The following is a 25,000-nucleotide window of genomic DNA, read 5'->3' as shown; positions in this document are numbered from 1 at the left end:
AGCAAGCCTAAATAAGCAACTGCACTTAAGAAACAAGCCAAAAAAACGCATCCCACAACTAACAATATTTACAAGCAACTTTACAGAAAAAGAAGCCCAAAGTCGCTTATAATAAGCGGACATGGCAACACCGACACGCGCGCGCGCGCACACGCACACAAACACACACACACACACACACACACACACACACACACACACACACACACACACACACACACACACACACACAAACACGCACAGGACACAACAAACAAACACCCCACATATGCTCCTCAGGCAGGGAGAAACGTGGCAATGCAGCACTAGTACACTCCAGCAATCCAGGGCATATTTTCATTCCAGTGTGTTATGGTGTGAAGGGAGGGATAACATAACTGAACTGAACTCCATGCTGGTTTGCTTTGAAGTTCACACACTGCTGCTTGATGTCTGTGTGACTGAACTTGCCATCATCATGCAGCAAAGCATGCAATAATGGTGTTATTCATGCTGTGGGACTTGGAACAAATATGTTCTTCATATATAAATAAACAGCACTTACCAGTATATGTTCAAATGCTCAAAGTGTTTACAAATAGTGCTTGACCTGACTATGGGGTAAACATGTGCCTCTTTAGGCTGTTCCTTATCCTCACCGCCACCTCCCCGAAAGTACAGCTTATCATACTTCTGTCACCTCAGATATATTTGTACTCAGATGTCCCCAAGTCTTGTGTGTTTCTTCTCAGAGCACAAACACATGGTTTTTCACAGTGTGTGTGTGTGTATAGACACCTACTTGTCACCGTGACCTCCCTAGCCATAGCCAATGTGCCTCCTCTCCCCCTCTCTGTTTCCCAAGTCAACTGGGGCATTGCTCAAACACACACCCAGTGTTCTGTTTACTTTAAATGTTCTCATTTTCTGCTGACTCTGTGATATTTGTCCACACATTGATCCCAAAGGAAACTAAACGTTATGTCACTCACAGTGAAAGCAGCAAATTTGGACAAACCTGTTTTCAGTCCCGATTCATTTGTCAGTGTACCTGATGCATTAACTAGTAGCTACTATTTAGAGCCAGACCGAAATATTGGCCCTCATTTTACCTTTTTGGCGACATCAGCAATTATGCAGCTGTCGTGTCCTGATTTTTAACCTGACGTGAACCTACATTTGGGCATGTTATACCTGTTATACGTGACATTTCTGAATAGGGCTTAAGTGGTTAAATAAAGTTTAGTTTATTGTGTTTATTGTTTCTCTATCCAAAAGGTATTTGTGTTAAAATGTTTTGCTTCTAAGTTAAATGTTCTCAAGTTGAACCTTTAACTTCTAGGTTAAAGGTTCTCTCCAAAATTGGGATTGGCATTGGAGTTGGACCCAAAAATCGGTCGGGCTCTAGAGCCTGCTCTAGCTACTAATGTGCCAGTCTTAACAGTCTCTTGTCTGCTACCATGACAATGCCAGATAGTGGCTCATTATGCAAAGTGTCTCAACCCACAGGATTGCCTGACCTGGATTTCTCAAATGTTACCTATCAGTTGCTGTGCAAACACAGCTGTCAGCGCCAATAGTGGTGAGCAAAGCAACTCCAAATCACCTGTTCACTGCCCTTACTTCTCGCTGGGAGACCAGTCCAGTGACAAGAGACCGCATGACGCAATGTAGGCAAACCAAGATATGGGTTCAAGGTGCTTCTTACACATGACCTGCTCTGTTACATAAAGGAGCTGATAAGAGGTTGGGCAGCAGTAAAATACGGTGTTGACGGAGGTGAATAAGCACCCGGCTTACACTGACATTGATGCATTGTTGCACGTAATGCCCACAAGAGAAATTAAGGCTTTCAAATTGGGATGCTAGTCAGTGAGCCATTAGAATCTAAAGAGGTAGGCTGGGAAGTGGGAACGTGTTTGAGGAACCTTGTAGTAGGGCCGGGGGCGATATGGATGGACCAATGGACCCAGTCAAATATCACAATATGTTTGACCAAATACCTCAATATCGATATTGTGACAATATTGTGGGGACAATATACCAAATATATATTCATTATGGGATTTTTGATAAATAATAATAATAACAATGACTATATAATAGCTAAGTGATTAAAAGCAAATAATACACAGCTAGACAGTCAGGTTGGTAAGTTCAGAAAATCCCATAATTTTACTGTAATACTGCATTTAAAAGCAGGACTTGTGCCCTATGTATCACAATATCACGATATCCCAAAGCTCAGATGATATCTTGATCACAACATCGATTTCATATTGATATATTGGCCGGACCTATCGTGATATAACTGCACATGTAAAACTTTGTCCCATTGTACTGCAGCAATAAACAACTGTCCCTGTGGGTTTGCACTTTGCATGTATGTGTGTGTGTGTGTGTGTGTGTTTGCATGTATGTGTATATTGCGTGTGTGTGTCTGTATTCAGGGCGTGATTTGCCAGGGGCGAGGTGGGGATTTCCCCTCCTGGACTTTAAATCTACTCCCTTGGTGATTTAGTTTCATCCCCGGTGGAGTTTTTTAAGTGCCATTCTAAAATCATCCCAGCCTTTTCTGTTGTTGTTGTTCTTTAGAAATCGCACCCTGCATGTATATATTTGTGTGTTTCAAATTAGGCAGTTGACGTTGCTAAACTATTGGATTAACTTTTGGAATGGGTGCAGAGTAACAGCTAATTGAGGCAGACTGTGTTTAAAGTTCAGCCTGATCCTTCTACCTCAGCTTCAAGAACAAGGACCCGGCTGCTGGCTGCACATAGAAACACTGGATATGGACGTAAGCTGCCAGAGTGGGACAGCCAGGCAGACAGAGGAGGTTGAGGGAAGGAGTGGGTGGGTTTCCCAGTTGCCAGCCATAAACCAATACTCCCAGCTAAATAAATAAACAGCCATGTCAGCCATAAGTCTGTCCCCTCAAAACTTTTTTTTGTAGTTGTCTTCGGCAGTCACAGCCGTCAATTGTCTTCGAAATTACAGGTTGGGTTTGCAGTGTTATTGAAGGGCAACAATGTAACAGTGAGGCTTGAAGGCTGCCTGTCGCCTCCTTATGTTGGTTCAGTGTTGGGTTGCTGCTGGTATTTAAATCATCTGTCCTGACAATGATGAAGTGACTGGTTATTCTGTTAGCTTGGAGTTCTGAAAAGCCAACGTGCATGTGTTATGTGACCGCCCCTGCACAGTTTCTTTCAGGATCTTCACATACACATGTGTGTCACACATACACACACACACACGCACGCACGCGCGCACACACACACACACACACACACACACACACACACACACACACACACACACACACACACACACACACACACACACACACACACACACACACACACACACACACAGATGGACGTAATATGCAGAGTCGTGACTCGTTATGCAATTTCACATTGCAGGTGTATCAGGTGCATGTATGTCAACTAAGGCCAATGTGCACACTGTCAGAATTCCAGCCTGTAGGTCAGCACGGCGAAGGCGGGTGTGTCTGAGGTTGTGTAGTCTATAAATGACAGAGAAAAGTCAAGTTGTTCTCATTTCTCTTAATGACCCTAAGCAAATAATGCTAGATAAGCGGAGTGCTGAGTGAGAGTCTGACTTGCAGCAGGGCTGCAGCCTGTGAACAGGGATTTTATGGGGTAACATGAAGCAGCAGCCCCCCACTTGTACAGTTTGGGACGCAAAGGAATTCAAGCCCTGCACCCTGGCACAGGGGAAAGCTGGAGGGGGTGCAGGCAAAGAGATGATGCATGGCAACGCATAGTTTCCTATATGGACCACTCCCTCAACTTGATACCTAGTGGTTCATACTGACGGCCTCTGATGGCTGTGAAGTTAGTACTGTACTTAGGGGCAAGCTGCGGCTTGAAACTGAATTAAAGTTTTGGGTTGAAGTTTGGAATAATTGGTTTGAGTTTCTCACAGCGAGAGATTCCTTAGATGGTAGTGTAGTGGGGTGGGGTGGTGTCAGTGCATGCTGAGGCACATACACATTACACGCACAAATATCAGGCAAAACCCTACCCAAGCAGCGCTGAAGTTTTTGAGTCTCCATGCTAGGGCTGCAACTATATTTTCTCAGCGATTATTATTATTCTATTGATTCGTTTTTCGATTAACCAAATAACTGGGAAGCGTGTTTAAGATTTTTTTTAATACATTGAGTCATCACAAAAATATTTCACAGGATTTTTTATAATGTACTAAATCGATTATTCTGATTAACCACTTAAGCCCTATTTTATACAATGGTGTCATGCAAAAGAATAGGGAAAATAGTTCACAACACATCGCATTGCGACGTGTTGTGAGCTTGCTATCCTACTATAAAATGAAGAAATCTATGTCTGTCTGGAACAATTTTTTCTCCTCACTGGGTTGACCAATTGATCTGAACTTGCACACGGGCATTGACCATTGGCATAATAAGAAAGTGACAAATAATTTTTCACTTTTCTCAAATTTAAACTGTTCATTAGCGTTTTTGTGAACGGTCCTCGCAGACGAAGGGATCTGTAGTCATGGTTATAGTCCCATAGCCTGGATGGACGGTGGGTGGAATTGATGGATAGAGAATTTTTTTAATAATCGATTAGTTCGATTAACTGCTGCACCCCTACATAACTGAGCAGTTTTCAGTCTCAATTGGGCCTGCTTTGGGCCTGGGAACCTCACCTAAAGCAGCCCAGGAACTGTCCAATATCACGCAGCCTCCCCCAAGCCAGCAGTAATTATACAAACACGAGCCAGCTGCCGTGCAGGGCGATATTAGGATCTGAGTTATTTATTCAGCTGAGTCCAGTTAGGCTCTTTTGGGCAGCGAGTACAGTATCAAGCTTTAGGGCAGCTGTTTACTCAACTATTAGGAGTCAGCCGAGCGTGTAAAGGCTTAACCTAGACGAAAGCAGTGGAGATTCGCCCGGTGTCACAGTGTGCCAGGAAAACAGTCCCATGGCTCAAGTGCCACCTCAACAACTGTTGACCCTTTGGAGCACACTGTGAAATAACGCTTAAACAACAGGCTGAAGTCAACTCAGGTAAGAACTCACAAAAAAGAGTCCACCCAGAGACAGATTTAACATACAGAGTCAATTTACTCTGTATATTACTGCGCAGAGATGGATGTACTGCTGCAGATGTAAAAGTGAAACTCTTGAAATCACAGTTTGTATGCTGGTTGCCTGGTGGTATTTCTGACACTGCTTTGGCTTTTTACCTTGTCATCATCAGAACTTTCAGGCTGATGCGTTGCCAGCAAAACTGTAGATCAGACCCCGGAACCGGATGGACTCTGCCCAAGCGGCTGTATCCACCTGTCCATAAGTATTTTTGTCCAGGCACAGACAGTGTCATTTGGCTCATCTGTTCTAGCCAGCCAGATCTGGATCTCACCGGTGGGCCGCCGAGCCAGGCGATTAAACGTTAAACCCTGCTTAAGCACTGATCATCTCCCTAATTAGGCAGTAATTATTGTCTCGGGGTCGGCCTCTGGCGGGGGCAGAGAGGCTGTGTGTACTGGTGAAGTCAGAGGGGGGGGTAAAAGCAGCAGTGAGCAGTTTCATCACCAGAGGCCAGATGTTGTGGCTTAATGAGGAGTGAGGCTTTTCAGCAATCTGGTCGGTCCTTTTATTCTTTAAGTTCTCGGTAAGTGGGTGAGGCACATCACTATGCACTGTGATATCACTGTTATTGTTGTTTTAACCTTCTGGACCAGAGCTAGCCTAGCTGGGTGCTATTTCAGCCCCTAAATCCCATTCAGTGAGTGGATCAAGCCCGCCTCTACCGTTGGTCACCGCTGCAGGGTCATTTCCTTGGCTTAAATAGTTTGCACACGTTAACACCCTGTAATTTCATTTAACGTGATGAGTTACTCAGCCAGGCTTTGACAGGGCCAGCTCATAGGAGAAGTACATCAACTCCATCTCAGACTGGTATATGTCTGGCATAGACTTGTGCATAGGGCTGTAACTATCAATTATTTAGTTAGCAATTATTCTGTTTCTTTCTTATCGTACAGCATCGTGCAAAAATAGTGAAAATAGTCTATCTACAAGATCACAACATACCGCATTGTGATCTGCTATTTGAGCTATTTCAGCCATTGTATTTACGGTAATTTAATTCAAATTGTCCATTAACTGTTGCACTCCTAGCCTTGTGTACCCTGCATGTGTTGTGCAGGGTCCACAGATCACCGCCGACGGAGACACTCAATAAAGTGCTTGTTTTTGACTGACAGGAAAGCAAGGCTAGGGGAAACACTATCATTTAGTCAATGAGCACCCATATGTTGAACATGTCGGAGCAGCAGGCTTTTAATGCACTGTAACCTTTTATAGCCCATCATATTGATTGCAATTTGTTGATATCAGCCGGGCCATTAACCGTGATCCATTCCCTTCCATGGTTGAGGTCAGGAGGTTCGTAACAATTTAAGTGGGATTTATTGTCCTTACTGTGGAGCTGTCAGTGGCCACTCTGGATACGAGAGTATGCGAGAGCTTATTCCCTGATGACAAGCGTAAAAAATATCAACCAAATGAGACGTCAGTTGAATGTTAAGACCAGGGCCAGTATTTGTCCCACGTCTGGGCATGTTTCAAGATGGCCACCGGCTGTCTAGCTAATCTGCTCTTGGGAGAGACCACACAGTAAAATCTGGAGTGTTTTCGGGTGTAAAAGTTGACCCTTAACTCTTCTTGAGAGTGTAAAGATGGACCTGTGAGGGTCACAGCTACTTTCTTCTTGTGTTTCCTCTAGAGACAACCAAGTCTGGACAGGTCATTGGTAAGTTTGAGTGTTGTTTGTGCGTGCGTGCACTTCTGGATAACAAGAAACACATGTGAAATGGACCGTAGGCGTATGCTTGGATGTGATGTTCGGAACTTCGGGGTGAGATGTTGTGGAAGAGATGTTTCTCTTACAGAGGGCCCAAACAGGGGAATGACTTGAGGGAAGGAGAGATGAGTGGATAGATAGATGGAGAACAGAGGACAGGAAAAAAAAGACAATGATGCCAGTTGGCAAGCAGGATGTCTTTGTGAGGGTATAGGGTTTTGTTGGCGCTGGGTGGCTTACACACACACACACACACACACACACACACACACACACACACACACACACACACACACACACACACACACACACACACACACACACACACACACACACTCACACTCACACACAGAGAGTGCAGCTGTCCCATATCTCTTCACACTGGTGACTTTGTATGATAGTATAGGGGTAGTATAGGGGCTACTATAGCATAGATGGGGGTAAATAATGGATTGTAGGCCTCAGAAGTCCAGCCGATTCTCTGCTGTAGAGGGGTTATTATAGAGCAGTGTGGCATGCTAGGGCTATGAGATCACAGACTTGGAAACAGAACCTAAGTGAGAACCAGCCATTTTCAATTGCCAGAGTGGCTTTTCCTGATTTACAGACTGCATTAGCTAACTAAATTGTGGAATTTGGGGTTCCTGGTGGCTCAGCCTTTTAGTGCACAGACCATATGCTCCTTGTGAGTGCAAGAACCGGGGTTTGAATCCAAAGTGTTCCTGGTTTTAGAGCTTCATTACAGTAAAGTAATACAATTTTCTAAATTCATGGACTGTTCTAGCTGTTGTATTGTGTGCCTTTGCCCACTTAGTTATTATGTAGGCATTACTGATTATTTATCAAAAATGTCACTGTATTTTGTGAAAGCACCATTAGTCCCCACATCACCCGAATCCCCTCAATGTCATCACAATATAAATATTGAGGTAAAAAATATGATATTTGATATTGTCCATATCTCCCAGCCCTTTCTGTGCTTCATGAACTTCCTTACCCAGTGTCCTTGCCGAGAATGAGGTTATACTGTCTACGCTCTGCATTTCCTTCTCCAGGACATAATGTATGACAGTAGTAGTCAGTGGGTCACTATATAGGAAGAGCCTGTCAACCCAGCAGGCAGTTGCCCCAGGGCGTATTATCACCCCCTACTGCACCCCAGACACACACATACAGTACAGTACAGCACAGTAGGCTACGTACTGTACATAGACAGACATGACACACTTTAACAGTGACCAGGAAAGCGCTACACTGTCTCAAAGCCAGAAGCTCAGTTCCTACTCAAATTTAATATCCAGCCATAGAAAGAAAGAAATGGGGTTAGCTTAACGCGTAATATTCGTCTCGGGGGAGGCAGTTCGAGCGCAGCAAATAAAACTGAATGAATAGACGGCAGTGTTGAGTGGCCTGCTGGCCATTCATCAGTCCACATGTAAAACTGGAAGCCACTGTGGCTTCATGTGTGGTTACGACGAAGGGCAGGTCAACAACCGGGGCATGAATAAAGTAGTGTAACTTGTTTTCGGGCTCGCTACAAAACTCGTAGTGTGATTCTGAATTTAAATACGCTCATGCTGCACAAAGCCCTTGAACAGTCTCTGTAAATTCCCCTGAAGGTTGCAGCAATGTCCCCCTGAGGGCTGAGGTTGTTCTGCCCCTATTCTTTTTAAAGATTTAGTTTAGCCATTTCTATGCTTTATTCCAGATAGGTCAGTGTAACGAGACAGGAAACCAAGGGCAGAGAGAGAGGAGAGACAAGTGAGAGAAGACAGGAGTCGGATTTTAACCCGGGTCCTCATGATCACAAGGAGCATACTGTATGATCTGTGCACTGACTGTCTGAGCCTACTCCAGACACCCCCATTGTTCTGCCCCTATTCAACCAACTTATCATAAACGATCCATTACCCCTCCCAGGTGTGTTTTGCTCTTATCAGCAGCATCCTGCTTTGTCTTCGGCTTCATCTGCCGCCAAGATAGTCATAAATTATGGTGTCGTGTTGTTTATGTTTATGGGCCAGCAGTGATATGATGCTGGTGGCATACTTGGTGCGTAGTCGAAAGCCGGATGATAATGCTTTGTGCGCATGGCTAAAAGGCAAAAAAAAGAAAAACCTTTCTTAAGCACTGTGCTACCACGAAGGACCTATAAAAGGAAAACTGCCAGTGGCAATCTATAATTCATATTTCCCCCTTAGCAATATCAAACCCAGTCTTATATAATCCTTGAAAAGCTTCTACTCTATGATGTCGGCGAGGTGGAGATCAGTTAGTCCTCTGGCAGTTTTACAACGACGGGAAGCTTCTTGTAGAGGGAGAGAGATGTAGGGTCAGTGTGGAGCATCTGTGCAAGCCCAAAGATCAAAGGCAGTGTGTGTGTGAGTGTGTGTGCGTGGGGACACGAACCTCTTGAACCCCACGTTAAAGAGGTTCGCGAAAAGCACGGCTGGCTTTTAAGGATATGCCATGCTGCTGCTCACGGTAAACAACACACTCATGCATTCTTCAAGGGTAGGCTTGTTAATGAGCCCTTCGAGAGGAAAGGGACTCTTAAGAGGAAGAGGGTGCAGTGTGACAGACTCAGTTCATGATGACATATGTTTTAGGATGATTTAAATAGTAAGCAGTGGTTGGATGAAAGATTAACTTTTGCATATAATCTGGATGCTTGTTCAATAGAAGTCTTTCTCCTAATTTTCCCCTTTATACCACGGCCACAGTCGCATTGTGACACGCTGTGTTGTGAGCTTGTAGATCGGAATTCTTGGGAAAATACATTTGTGTATAGGGAAGAAGGTATAAACCCCCGCCGGGGGACACCGGTCAACTAAGTATATAGAGTTTAGGTAGTTAAAGTAATGTTTGAACTTGATCATCCTATTTGGGTAAGCAAGGGACACAGATAAGCTTTAGACTCCCCCTGTTTTGCAACCACAACTTGGCTTAATGTTTTGGGACGGGGTTTGGAAATGTTATGTCATCATATCCCAAGTTCAGCTAGTACATTGTCCATCATGTGTGTCTGAGGCTTTTCGTTTGCATATGGTTCTGATTGTAGGAGTCACAGCGGATCCATGCAAGAAATGGAGGAACACACACAGACTAAAGATGCATCTTTGTCGGAATACGGCGGTCACTGTTGAAATGTGATAGAAAATTTGTGAAAATATCTATAGTACTTATAGCCCAAATTACTGGTCACTCGTCAAAAAAGTAATTTCCTCCAGTAATGTCCCTTGCCATATCAAGTGGGTTATGAAAACAGGTGCTCCGCTTCACTGTTTTTCTGCAAAGAATTTCAGTGTTCCCGTGAGAACAGGCGGGCCCATCTCTTGTGAGTTGATTGATTCTGTCATGGATTGACAGTTTTCATGTTCAGAACAAGTCAACTTGGCAATGTCTCAGTGCAGAAAAAGTTGGAAAATGTCGACTCCATGGGAGAAAAGGGGATGTGTGAACTGGGGCAGTTTTTTGGGTGGTGCCTTAAAGCAAAAACAATGCACTCTACGGTCTACCACAGGATTGCTGCTCCAATTGTTCAGTCAAGAGATCTGAACACAATCTATCAAAACTACATGTGACACCCTGCAGCGTAGTAGGTTATAATCAAGATATTATTGCTGTTCGCTTGCTTCTCAATTTACAATGAACTGGAGAGTACGGTATGTTTATTTGTTGGGGGATGTTTATGAGCTAGTTTCCTGTTTTCAATTTTTCACTACACCAAATCGATTCACCGGAAATATCCAATATACAAGCTTGTAGATTGGATAGATTGGATTGAACGCTGCATAGTGTTCGCCATGCCCAGAATAGGGTACGATAAAGGTTCAAGGCGTTAACATTAGTATGCAATCTTTGGCTTTTAGTTTTGGGTGTGATTAGCTCATGTGCAGACTGCAGAAGCAGAAATATGTCCAAAATATTTAAAATTACATATGGTAGTGTTGTTTTTTGGGTGGGGTTTCTCTTTTAAGCAACCAACAAGATAGTTAACTTTTTAGTTTCTCTGAATATCGGTTCTCAATTTTCTTTCATAGTTTGCATTTTGCAGGGTGTCAGTCGTCAACAGTTAAACTTTCCATACTGGTATGTGTGTACGTATGCACGGCACTCGTGCGTTTGTGTGTGTATGTGTGCAAGTGTATGAGAGTTTGTACGCATGTCTGTGTCAGCATGTCTATGTGTGTCAGTGAGATCCTGAGTTGAAACATGCAGGTGGAGCGAGCTGGTCTCGCAAGTTGCTGCATGCTCAGCACGAAACATACGTCTAGTTAACCAAAATCAGTCAAAAGCTCAATAGCAGCACAGCTTGCATAATAGAGACTCCCAGTTGTCTTTGAACTGGTAAATAGGGGTGCTCTCACCTGGCATTCCTTTCGGTCACAGAATACATGAAGGTCATTTTTGTTGTCAAGGTGGTTTATGTCCCTCCAAAAAAAAATATTTCCCAGCGACCACGTGTGAACGATCACTCTTTCATTGTCCTCCTTTCCTTCCCATCTGCCCCCCCCCCCCTTCACCCCACCCTTCTCTGTTCTTTCAAACATCCTATTAATCCCCACATTTCTCTCACCTCCAGGCAAGACGCCAACCGACAGCGGGGCTGGTGCAGCAGGGGATTACGGCGTGCCCAACCCGGGGCCAGCCTTCAAGGAGGTGTGGCAGGTGAAGGTGTGGCCCAAGGGTCTGGGCCAGGCCAAGAACCTGGTGGGCATCTACCGCCTCTGCCTCACCGACAAGACAGTCAACTTCGTCAAGCTCAATTCGGACGCCGCCGCAGTGGTGCTGCAGTTGATGAACGTCCGCCGCTGCGGCCACTCAGAGAACTTTTTCTTTGTGGAGGTGGGCCGCTCGGCCGTGACGGGCCCCGGAGAGTTCTGGATGCAGGTGAGGATGGAGAGTCCAGTGTTCTTAACTACTTAGGTCCTATGTACTTAGGTGACCGGAGTCCCCCAGGGGTCTAAACTAGGCCCCCTCTACATACCATGTCTTCGCCGAAAGTAGCCGATCTGTAAGCTAACAAGGCGGCGTGTTGCGACGCATTTTGAGTTTGCGAATAAAGTATTTGTCGACTGTTTAACCCAGAATAGGGACGCTATGGATCATGTGTTTAATTTAAAGGTAGGGTAAGTGATATTTTTTAGATATTTTTTGTTTTTGTTTAAAAGGTTAAAGTACTATATTTTGATAGTAATCATTGCTACAGAGCGTTTGTTTGGTCACAGGGGTCTCTCCAGCTCTTTAGTAAACAGAATATAGTACATTTTCGGGTAGGTGACAACATTTGAGCCAATCAGGAGAGAGCACTGAAAATGCATTTTCTGTTTAACTCTTTGACTGCCAGAGTATTTTCATAAAGTACTCCCCCAGTGCCAGCGATTTGCGTGTTTCTTTATTTTTTTATTTTGTAATTTTTCATTCAAATAAATTGTCTGACTGCGGTTTTAAACACATACGACAGTTCTACCAGCAGAGAGCAGCAAATAGACACCTTGATCACCTCGCTGACTCGCTCGCCCCCCCCAAACAGGCTCAAACATGTGCATAGGTCATAAACCGGATGTGACGTTTTCGCAGATTGCCGATCGGAATTAAAGTATGATGTGATACACGACGACGATGACTGTCCGTCACCCAGACTAAAGAAAATAGAAGTCAGGACTCAGGACTTCTCGTTCTGGCACTGAGGGCATTCAAAAAAAAATCGGGATAACTCTGGGCTTGGCACTGAGAGAGTTAATAAAGAGCTGGAGAGACATGGGAGACTCCTTATATGGACAGGACACTCTGTAGTAACGAGTACTATCAGAACATAGATCCATTTTGCAATTATTTGAATAATTGCAAATCACTTACCCTACCTTTAACTATAATTCAAATGACTACTCTGTTTCAATATCACCAACATGAATCTATTTCTCATGTACAATTGCTGCATTTAGACAATTAAATTAAATGTAATCCCAAACATCTTTTCATATTAGGACCTATTAGGACACTAATAGGACATTTGAAATGAGTGTCCATGGCCTAATGAATGTAAATTATGGGGATCCGTGACAATAAAACGTTTGAAAACCCCTGGTCTAGCACCACAGCTGACCAATATAGAAATTAATGCTGTGACATTGGATTCCACAATTAACTCTTTCAGTGCCAAGAGTATTTTCATAAAGTACTCCCCCAGTGCCAGCAATTTGCGTTTTTTTTAAATTTTGTAATTTTGTAATTTTTCATTCAAATAAATTATCTGATTGGGTTTTTAAACCCATATTACAGTTCTACCAGTAGAGAGCAACAAATCGACACATTGATGACCTCGCTGGCTCACTCGCCCCCTCCCAAACAGGCTCACGTCATATCCGGTCATAACCGGATGTTGACATTTTTGACAATCGTTGATCGGGCTAAATTACGATGTGATACACGACTACGATGACTGATCGTCACCCAGACCAAAGAGAGTAGACGTGGACCTCTCTGTTCGTTTTTTATACCGTGTGAAAAACCATGACTTTCCCTATTCTGGCCGAAAATGATCGCGGGAAAAAAATTAGAACCGGAAACGGAATCTGCGTCATGAAACTGGAACCCAATGAGTCTGAAGGAGTCAGGAAGCGAAAGTGATCATGAAAAATAAACAGAATAGCGCGACTACAGTCAAAAGTAAAAACTCGGGATTTCTCGTGCTGGCACTGAGGGTACTCGGGAAAAACTCGGGATATCTTCGGGGCGTGGCACTGAGAGAGTTAATGAGCATGCCCGCTGTGGTTGAACACATGGTCAAGATTTAGCAATAATCACAACAATAATCTTCCACGGCATTGAAGTAGAAGTGACAGTACAGTATATTTAATTGTAATGTCAGCTGAATTAGTCCCAATCATGAATTGTAGTTAATAAGGTTTTTATGTCATTTTGAAGGTGGATGATTCAGTGGTGGCCCAGAACATGCATGAGACCCTGTTGGAAGCAATGAAGGCCCTGAGTGAGGAGTTCCGCCAGCGCAGCAAATCACAGTCCAACTCAGGCCCTGGAGGGGGCGCCACTGCCTCCAACCCTATCAGTGTTCCTTCCCGCCGTCACCATCCAAACCCGCCTCCTAGCCAGGTTGGCTTCCCCCGCCGATCCCGCACCGAGCCCCCCGGAGGGGCCAGCAGCGGGGGAGGGGGCAACAGTGCCAACGCCTCACCCACCCCCAGGCACAGCTTCCCGAGGTCTCGCACTGCCAGCGATTGTGGGAAGGGAGAAGAAGGAGCTGGAGGAACAACGCCACTGCCAGGGCCAGGCTCCAGTCCCACCACCAATGGCTCCTGCTCCAGCACGCCCATCCTCAGGTCAAAGTCGGCCCGCTCAGCCACAACCCCAGCTGCCAAAACCCCCATGGGCCTGATGCGCTCCGTTTCCAGCCCTACGCCCTCCCCAGCACCCAGCCTCTCCTCCAGCTCTGGCCATGGCTCTGAATTTGGAGGTGTCGGGGCTTCTGCTGGACCTGGAAATGGCTCCTACAGCCGTGTACCCCACCGGGCCTCCGTCTCAGGCTCGCCCAGTGACTACGGCTCCTCTGATGAGTATTGCTCTAGCCCTGGGGAGCACTCGCTCGTCCCCTCCCCTAGCCTGCCTGGAGGCTCTGTGGGCAGTGTGGGCAGCCAGTCCATTGGCGAGGAGGGAGCCAACTATATCCTGATGAGCCAGCGTGGTGCTAGTAGTGAAGGAAGCTCTACGCCGAACTCTCTACCCGCACCTTCCAACTCCCAGCCACAGAACAAGAGGGTGCTGCGCCGGTCATCTAGCCGCGAATGTGAGGCTGAGCGCAGGCTGCTGAGCAAACGGGCCTCCCTACCTCCCATGGCCCTGGAGCGGCTGGCCCCGCGGCCGCGGAGAGGTGAGGAGCCGGCAGATGAGGACTCAGCCGACTACGCTGTGATGTCAAGGAGCACCAGCCGCGAGTCTTTTGCCTCCAACACCTCCTCCTTAACTCGGAGGGACTCGAGCGTGGGTCCCGGGTCAGTGGGAGGCGGAGGCGGTTACCTGGACGTGGCAGGGGAGTTTAAAGGTGAAGCAGTTGTCAATGTAGTCGGAGGAGGAGGAGGTGGCGTCATCGACATAGGGGTGGATAATGGCTATATGTCCATGCTGCCCGGTGGTGTCACCCAGCCACCGGTCTCCCTCTCTCACTCGCTGGCCGTCTCCGTCCCTGACTCGGAGTCCAAACCCGCCGACGACTACATGGCCATGACGCCCAACAACAGCGTGTCCCCACCTCAGCAGATCCGCCCCCCACCGGCCTCCGACGGCTACATGATGATGTCCCCCAACAGCAGCTGTTCCCCAGACCAGCGAGGAGGCCTCTCTGGAGGGGGCTGGCTGGGCGGTAGCAGTGCAGACAGCAGGGCAGGCAGTGATTATATGAACATGTCGCCAATCAGCGCTCGCTCAGCCAGTGGCAGCCCCCCGCCCCCTGAATACCCCAGTCAGTCAGACCTCCTTGCCCAGCAGCACGCCCCCAAGATGGTGTACTCATACTATTCCCTACCCCGCTCCTACAAACACACTCCCTCCACGGGACACTTTGAAGAGGGGCCCGGCCGGGGCAGGAGGCCAAACGTGGGCGGGAATCAGGGAATGGGTGGAGGTGGAGGGAGGTCAGTTGGGGGTCGTCAGGAGCAACCAGTTGCGGGCACTTCAGCGGTGGTTCGCCATTTGTCCCTATCCTCCTCTTACTCCTCCAGCTCTGCCAGCAACGAGAGCCTCGGGGAGAGCGAGGACCGGATGGTTGGCACTGCATCCGTGGGGCCTCAGGCCAAAGATGGCAGCACGCTCCAGCAGCGGCGGGGTACTTCCGGCGGGGCGTCCAAGCAGGGAGGCGGTGCCAGGAACAGACCAGTGAGCCTGTTCGTGGATGTGTCCAAGGCCAACACCCTCCCCAGGGTGCGGGAAAACCCCCTCCCTCCAGAACCCAAGAGCCCAGGGGAGTACGTCAGCATCGAGTTCAAGGGGGATAAGTGCGGACAGGTTGGAGGAGGACGGGGCAGGGGACTCAGACATGGCATGTCGTTGCCCCATGGCTCCAGCAACCAGCGGCCCCAGCATAGGCCAGCGTCGTGCCTGGGGGGCTTCCTCCCCCTTTCCCGTAGCCCCTCTGCTCCCATAACCCCTCATGTAGCCTCAGAGTACGTCAACATGGACCTAGGACCCTCTCCATCACCCTCGCCTCTTTCCCTCACGCCACTTGGCTTCCCGTCCTTTGCCACCCCTCCCACCCCGCCCGCCTCTGCCCATGCCCCCAAGGCCCGTGATGAGTGCACGACTGGCCCTCGTGAGGAGAGAGTTGAGCTGCCTGAGACAGTGGTTAGGAAAGCCAGGGAGACGCATCCCACCCTTCGAGTACCATCAGTGAGTGAGTCTGAGTCCCCGATGTCCTGCGGTGACTACACGGAAATGGCTTTCAGTCTGAACAGTAACAACACCGTCCTGCCCAGGTCCTCCTCATCCAACATCTCCCCTAAAGCTCCGTCCCCTACCAGGGCAGACCCCGCTGTTCCTGTACTGAGTCTAGACTTTCCCCTAGGCAAACCGGGGCCCAACCCAGACCATGGGGCTAAGGTCATTCGGGCTGACCCCCAAGGACGCAGACGACACTGCTCAGAAACGTTCCTGGCCTCTCCCTCCCTTCCCACCTCCACTGCCACCTCGTCCTCATCCTCGTCCTCCTCGTCCTCCTCCTCTACCTCCACCGCCTCCCTCTTCCCAGATCACGCTCAAGCCGTGGCCCGCCGACTGGGCTTTGAAGGCATGCTGTGGGGCAACGGCACTGTGACGGACCCCGCCTCTCAGTTCCTCCTCCCCGGGCAGCAGCCCTTACCCCCTGCCCAGGCGTCATCCATGGAGCAAGGTCTCAACTATATAGACTTGGACTTGGCCAACAAAGAGAGCCCCCATTTGGGCCTAGATGGACCCCCGGGGGTCCAAGCAGGCCCCTCTCGCCTTTTCTCTTCCATGTTGAGTGGTGGTTCCGGGGTCGGGGCAGCGGGTGTAGGGGGCAGTGTCAGTGCTGCCTCTAGCCTCAACACGTATGCCAGCATCGACTTCTACAAGTCAGAAGAGCTGAGGACACATCAGAATGGAAACAAGGAGGGCACAGGTAAGACTTTGCTTTTTTTTCATATGAACGATAGCACTCATATGAATGACCCCCAGTAGTCCTTTCTATAATCCAATCGATCCAAGCAACCGTTTCCGTCTATGGGTTTATCCAAACCCTCCTGGCGCCGGATTATCATGTAGACACCGATCTGATCTGTACTACTGTCTGCACAATCCCCAATATGAGATAAGGCTTGACTGCTTTCAAAATACATAAGCAAATTATCCTCCCTGGAGCTGTATCTAGTTATAAAAAAGCACATGTGACCTTTTGGACTTAGATATTCAACTGTGTGTTTTGTGATTTGATAAGCATGCAAAGTCTAGTCAATTCATATCTTGGAGAGGAATATTTATCTTTTTAGGTTTGTTAAATATTTTTGTAAGTGTGCACATATCTGGGTTCTTTCTGATAAAAAGACCTTTTAATCTTGCCCAAGAAGAAATAGGCCTATACACATATGCTTTATCAAGTGAGGATAATGAGAACAGCTTTGCCTGAACTGGGGGAGATATTTCCTCATATACAAACATTCTGTGTGAGCCACTGTTTGTGCTAAATTGGCTCATTAAGAAACTGACGCCTACAGTTTTAGTAGATAGAGAGACCGGTGTTTAAGTGGAGGTGAAGATTTATATAGAGTAGTAAAATGCTGAGTGGCCTCACTTATCTCGTGCATCTACTGTGAGGCTCTCGTGATAAAAAATGCAGCTTGTTTATGTAACAAAGCTCGCTAACCACCGCTAAAGTCCTTATGGTCTGCACTGTAGCTTGAGCTAGTCCAAAGGTTTTTTTGCGGTAAGTGTTTCATAGCTTGCCTCCACAGTTGGATTTAATGTATAATTTTGCATTACCTAAAATTCATCATGGGATCTTGTGGTGAAGCGCAGCAGAGCTGTGCTCCATGGTAAAGCTTTTCATAGATTCCGCAAATGGAAATGCATCATCAGTGAGCTTCTATAGGTTGTTCCACTGGTTTTATAGGGGAAATGTGGCCAGTGTTGCTAGCATTAAGGCGGCATCTACTGTGTGCGTGATTTAAATAGAAACATACTTTTAGCTAGCCACTGCTGTGGGACCATATGTATGCTGGCTGTGCCTGCTAGCATGGGTACATGTGTGAGGTAGCGTGGGGGAGAATGTTACACGTTGGCTGTGAATGTTGAGATGGGGCCAGTATTCACTCACACAGCCCTCAAATGCCTCTGTACAGTGTGCCCCCCCCTCCTTTCATCCCTCCATTCCTCCTCCCCCTCTTTCCTCCTCCAATAAATGATCCTTTTGTTCGGGTATTTGTGCCGCGTTGGGCTGGCGGGGCCATGCCAGGACTAGTGGACTCTCCTGAAAGTGTTCCCTGTTAAAGCTCCAAACTCCATGTCTGACTTCTGTCCAGTTTGTCGAGATACATAGGAATATTACTCTGAAAACTTTCCGCCCTCCTTTGTTCTCACGCTTTTATTGCCTTTCACTTCAAGAAAGAATAAATCTCCCTCGCCTCTGTGTGTCTTCAAACCCTTTCTGTTTTCAAATTGTGTCTCACTTAATCCCGAAATGAATGGGGAGATGTTTTAAAAATAGATTTTGCTTGAGTGTTGAAGTCGCCCTCTTGTAGTAGAATGGAGACAGAGGGAGAGAGTGGGTGGGTGAAAAGTGAACCTTCCCAATGGAAAATACGTTCATTGATCCATCTATCACCATAAAGACAGCACAGTTTAGAGCCATTTAATCAACCTGCCTCTGTGGACCTTTAGAGCAGTTTTGAAAACATAAAATCCTCTGTAATTGTAGGGATGCTCTTTGGCAAGCTACAGCTTGTGGTGAACCCATAAGTATGTATGTGCCCGTGCCCGTGCCCGTGCCCCTGTGCCCCTGTGTGTGTGTGTGTGTGTGTGTGTGTGTGTGTGTGTGTGTGTGTGTGTGTGTGTGTGTGTGTGTGTGTGTGTGTGTGTGTGTGTGTGTGTGTGTGTGTGTGTGCGTGTGTGTGTGTGTGTGTGTGTGTGTGTGTCTGTCTCTCTCTCTCTCTCTCTCTCTCTCTCTCAGGGGGGTGTCTAAATGTTTTTGCCATGGAGGGATGAGGGCTTAGATTTAGAGAGCAGTTAGCATGAGGCTAAAGTACTATTAACTTGAAATGTAATGGATAAATAATACGCAATTTTAGATCATTATTTCGTCAGTATATTCAATCTGTGAGACATATTTCTCAAATTGATTTCCTACAACCTACTCAACTGACCTCAGTCAAACAGAACAGTTTCGGGCAGCTGTGGTAAAATTAACTTGCACAAATGTGCCGTTCACTATTGCTCCTATTTATTCAGATGATGTGTACATGTGTGTATGTACACATGCATTTATGCAGTGCACGTCAGTATGTGAACACATCTGTTCATTATTAGGGCTTAAATAGGCTAAAGTGGTTTAGATGGTAATCGTAATGTGCACTTATTATACAAAGGTGTGTGTGTGTGTGTGTGTGTGTGTGTGTGTGTGTGTGTGTGTGTGTGTGTGTGCTTGTGTGTGTGCACGTACTTGTGTGTGGGTTTGTGTTATTGTGCATCTGCGGTGTGTAGGTGAGTCTTGCATAATGTGTGCCTTGACCCTCAGCACAATGGAGTGAATTAGTTTATGAAATGGAGTGTTTTTTCTGGAGAAAATCTTAACACAAATTTAATCAGCCACCACTCCCGCAATCTCCTCCAGGAGAATTCTATTACACATTTCCAGCTGTCCTTACCAACCAATTATTTTATTTCTTTGCCATCTGGAGCAGGTTGTGTGTGTGTGTGTGTGTGCCAATCTTTAAATAACCCGTGCCTTTTCAGTTCCATCTCTTAGACACACACACGTCGTTGTAGGATCTAGTTTCAAAATTGAGGTCAGATTTTATGTCACATTTTGATGCAACGCAGAATGTAGTGTGTCTACATTGGAAGTGCAATCTTGTTCTCATGTTCAGGGTGGAGACAAGATTCCATACTTCTTCATATATTAATATTTCAGTACCTGACAAAGAACAGTGTGCATTTGATGTTGCATAGGTAAAGACGCCTGGGAGTAAGAAGGAGTGAGTGCATCTGCTTTGTTATGCTGTGCCTTTTGACGAAGCTCTGAATTAAAAGTGACATCACAATATTTTCATCACAAAACGTCGATATTCAATGTCTTCTGCAAAGCACATGTCCACGGACAGAGGGGAGATCATGTTTGGTTACTTATTTTCCTCAATTGACATTCTTAAAAGGCACATTTGACATTAGACACAAAATGTAAGAATATTTACCATATTAGAAATCCGATAGGAGGCTTAGCTGAGGTGCTGGAGCTAATGAATACTAGTAACTATTCACAAATTCAGATCTAGTGGTGCAACAATTAATCAAACAATTGATTTGATTGATTGGAAAAACAATGTTGCTAATCGATAGTAGTGAATATTTTCAAAACAATTAAAAAAACATACTGAAAATATGCGATTTTCACTATTTGTGTCTAGCACTGTTTGTGTGACCTTGTATAACATAGGGCTTAAGTGGTTAATCAATTAATTGATATATGTACATTTAAAAACTCGGTTCTCAATTATTCAAATAATCGTAAAAGTAATTTATAGAATAAACGCTACTAAAATAATAATAAGTAGAACACAAGTTTTAAGTCTGAGGCCTTCTTCCAGGAGTGTGTGGGTGCGCTGTCTTTCCTCAATGTACTAGTTCAATATTAAAATGTTCATATCATTCATAATAACAATACCTACAGTATTAGAAAGCTGTCCCTACTACTCTCTTTTTATAATAACACTGAAGGGACATTGGCTGGATTTAGAGGACAATAATCTAGAAAAAGCAACTGTATGGACCTTTTGATTTAACAAGACTATCGCCTGTTAAATTCAGTGATTAAAATAACTCCAGCTCACAATTTAGTGACAAACAGCCATGCTCTTGTTTTGCACACAGCATGCTATACTTTCCATATGACAACTGACAACACACACACTTTGTCTCTCACACGCATGCATACGTGCTGCTATGCCCCGAGTGTCACCCTGTTTTGGGGTCACGGTGAGTCCGCGTCGTTGTGGTTTACATAGCACTTGCACCATGACTGTTTGCACCATTGCTCTGTTACTTTAACCTAGTGTTCGCCTGGACCGCAAACAGTCCTGTCTTAGACCAAGCAAGACCACTCTAGTCTCTAGTCTAAAGCTAAACAATGCTGCGTGTGTGTGTGTGTGTGTGTGTGTGTGTGTGTGTGTGTGTGTGTGTGTGTGTGTGTGTGTGTGTGTGTGTGTGTGTGTGTGTGTGTGTGTGTGTGTGTGTGTGTGTGTGTGTGTGTGTGTGTGTGTGTGTGTGTGTGTGCGTGCGTGCGCAGTGTCGAAGAGGGAGAGCATGTGAGCGCATGCACTGTATAATGTGTGTTCATACGTCTTTTCCCCAGCATGTTGTAGAGCTGGAGGCAGCAGCTACAGCACCAACCCACTGAGCAGAGTTAAGCCCAGTTTATGCTTATACACGACGGTGTTGCGTGGCAAAAAAAAAGATCTACAAGCTCACAACATATTGCAGATGCATGCGACCTGTTGTGAGCTTGTAAATAGGCTATTTTGGGTGTGTGACGCCGTCACATGACAGAGCATAAGTTAGGCTGAGGACGCCGGTGATGCAGTCGAGCTGGAGGTAGCTGCAGCACCAACCCTATCAGGATGGTGGCACACAACTTAACTGACATTTGGACATAGTGTAAATACACAGTGTATTTACAAAAAACACATAAGAGTCACTGGGCTATAATATCATGATTTAGACATTACTTGCTCAGGGGCACTTCATTGGTGGTCACTGCCATACAGTCAGTACGCAGTAAAATCCTGGCGCGTTAATTGAAGACTTGAAAGTGTTCAAATGGAACACTAAATTAAGACTCAGGATTTGACTGCTCTCCAGTCGATGATTCACATTTGACTCCCAGCCACCAGTTGGTACGGGGGATTTAAACCAACAGCGTTTGATCTGTTACTGTCATCTCTCCAAACGTGTGTGGTCCTCCCTGCTGTGCTGAGTGGGTGATTGGCTTACAGCTGCCCTCCATGAAGGAGCTAAACATGTATGCCAGTATGTGCTTTATTTATGTGTAAGACTACAGAAACACCACAGAAACAAGCAATTCCGGAGCTTTTGTTGACCAAGAGAGAAGCTATGGTACTCAAGTTTGCTCACACTTCGTCAGCCTTAGTTAAGCAACCCTGAGGTCCTTTGGGACCCAGTCAGAATGAATTTCAAACATGTACTCAGATTTATATGTTTTTAATTGTGTTTAATTTAAGATGCTGTTAAACTGTGAATTGGCTGCTCCTACATTTACTATATTTGTCAGCTTTTTGTACGTTTTGATATTGTATGATCTTGAGCAACATTGTATGCAAGCAAGTATTATTATTTATGATATTTATAATATAAACCCTATCTGTCTACATCTGCATGCAGACTACAGCATTTTATGACAACATAATCCATATGAACTAATTTCCTAACTTAATTTAGCTTTTTTTTAAAATAGTTTTATAGTTTTTTATAGAAATAGTTCATTTCTTTTTTCACTGTGATAAGAGAACAGATGGCATACATAGTTCAAGATAAAAGACAAGGTTACATGTCTTTTGTCTCACTTTTGACAAAACATAATCATCTGCCTTTGTTTATGGGGTATTTCCTGCAGACATTTGATAAGTTTCCTGGGATAACATTGCTTGATGCTGCTGGCGGCCTCCATTATTTGGATGGATTTTCTTGTTATAGTCGAGGACATTTAATTTCAGAAAGTCCCTTTGCTTTGTTTGGGTGTTCTGCTCTGGGAGTTACCTCCCTAGCACTGTGCCTAGCGACAAACCTCCAGTGTTTGGGTTTTGGGGGAGTGGTGAAGGTCTGGTTGTGCGTGCGTGTCCCCGTCTCCACACATGTGTTTATGTGAACGAGTGGACTTGAAGGTTGAGTGTGTTTTTCCCACTGACTTCGAGCACATTCCATTTGATGAGATCATCTCTGTGCGCCACGGCAGCAGCAGCAGACCACAGCAGAGGAGTGGAGAGCCGTCTCCCTCTATAGACCTTCATCCATGAAGTGGGAGAATCCAGCTGGACGACACCAGCAGCCAGTGGAGTAATCCATGTTGAATACCCCCACTCAAGCACACACACTCACACACACACACACACACACACACACACACACACACACACACACACACACACACACACACACACACACACACACTCACACCACCGCGTGCTGTGCTACATTCAGAATGACGTGGCCATGGCCAACAGCAGTCAGCAAAACTGCGTCTAGCATCGAGGCAACAAAGCGATTTCATCAGGCCTCACTAGTCAACTCTAGAACTCCAGAGCAGCATAGAAACATAATGGAGAATTCTGTCATAGGATGTTTCTCACTTCAGCAGCTCTGTGGAGCTTTGTACAGCCTGGAGTGACTTTGTGTGTGTGTGTGGGTGTGTGTGTGTGTGCGTGTGCGTGTGCGTGTGCGTGTGCGTGTGCGTGTGCGTGTGCGTGTGTGTGTGTGTGTGTGTGTGCGCGTGTGTGTGTGTGTGTGCCTGTGTGTCTCTGGAGCTAATCTGGCAAACTGCTGCACTAGACCCATCAGCTCCAATCTTTGTATGCATGCTGCCAGTAGGCCACAAGTACCTCCACTACTTTTTCTTCACACATGTTTCATACTTTTTGAAATACTGTATTTTCATTTTATAATGCACGTCAATAGGACTGTGATTGTGCGGAAACCTTGGCCAAATCTGGAGTCCTACGACATGCGACTGACGTCATACAGTGTAGTTGACTAACATCACAGGCCAGCCACAAGAAGTCCGAGGTCCACATTGGAGCCACGCCGTTCCCATGTGGATCCTGAGACCCACCTGCATTGTGTGTGTGTGTGTGTGTGTGTGTGTGTGTGTGTGTGTGTGTGTGTGTGTGTGTGTGTGTGTTGTGTGTGTGTGTGTGTGTGTGTGTGTGTGTGTGTGTGTGTGTGTGTGCGTGCGTGCGTGCGTGCGTGCGTGCGTGCGTGCGTGCGTGCGTGCGTGCGTGCGTGCGTGCGTGCGTGCGTGCGTGCGTGCGTGCGTGCGTGCGTGCGTGCGTGCGTGCGTGCGTGCGTGCGTGCGTGCGTGCGTGCGTGCGTGCGTGCGTGCGTGCGTGCGTGCGTGCGTGCGTGTGCTGCTTCACTTGTTACCCGAGGCATTCTCTGGCGCCGGCTAATCTCCCATTGACTACAGTGAGAGAAGAGAGGAAAAGGGGAGGATTTAGATTCTGTAGAATGAATAGGGTCCTAATCTCTGTGTGCGGGTATGTATGCCTGTGTTGTGTGTGTGTGTGTGTGTGTGTGTGTGTGTGTGTGTGTGTGTGTGTGTGTGTGTGTGTGTGTGTGTGTGTGTGTGTGTGTGTGTGTGTGTGTGTGTGTGTGTGTGTGTGTGTGTGTGTGTGTGTGTGTGTGTGTGTGTGTGTGCGCTCGTGCGCGTGCGGCATGCAGGCATTGATCTGCGTCTGTAGTCTGTGGAGGGAGACAAGAGAGAGAGACACGGCTGTCGCCTCACACCAACGTCGTCTCTATGAACAACCTGTGAAAATGTGGTCAACCTGTTCTCATCTACTTTACACCACAACGTCCGGATTGAATGAACACTCCAGAATGTGCTGCAAACCACAGGGTTCAAATCAGCTAGCGCCCGATATTCTGTACTTTTCCTCTCGTTTCTCACGTCCATCCCGAGTGGAAACTTCCCCCTCGATAAAGTGTTTGAATGTACATGTGTGCAGTGGTGTAAAGTAACTAAGTACATTTACTCAAGTACTGTACTTAAGTACAGTTTTGAGGAATGTTTACTTTACTGGAGTATTTCCCATTTTCTGTACTTTTACTTCTACTCCACTATATCTCAGAGGCAAATATAATACTTTTACTCCACTACAAGTATTTGAAAACTTTAGTTACTAGTTACTTT

The 25,000-nt window shown here is 46.2% G+C and overlaps 1 protein-coding gene across 1 annotated transcript in view; it reads left to right on the top strand.

Annotated features, from left to right (window-relative positions):
• LOC308102401 (insulin receptor substrate 1-B) overlaps window positions 1-25,000 on the top strand; it is a 49,489-nt gene that overhangs the window by 905 nt on the left and 23,584 nt on the right. Inside the window, exons 2-3 of the mRNA XM_080452100.1 lie at window positions 11,426-11,733; window positions 13,771-16,990. Coding sequence (XP_080308226.1) covers window positions 11,426-11,733; window positions 13,771-16,990 — 3,528 coding nt within the window. The remainder of the gene's footprint in view (window positions 1-11,425; window positions 11,734-13,770; window positions 16,991-25,000) is intronic.

Source organism: Gymnoscopelus braueri, assembly GCF_963280865.1.
Source record: "Gymnoscopelus braueri genome assembly, chromosome: 15".
In the NCBI taxonomy this organism is placed as follows: Eukaryota; Metazoa; Chordata; class Actinopteri; order Myctophiformes; family Myctophidae; genus Gymnoscopelus; species Gymnoscopelus braueri.
This window is presented reverse-complemented; position numbering and strand designations above follow the sequence as displayed.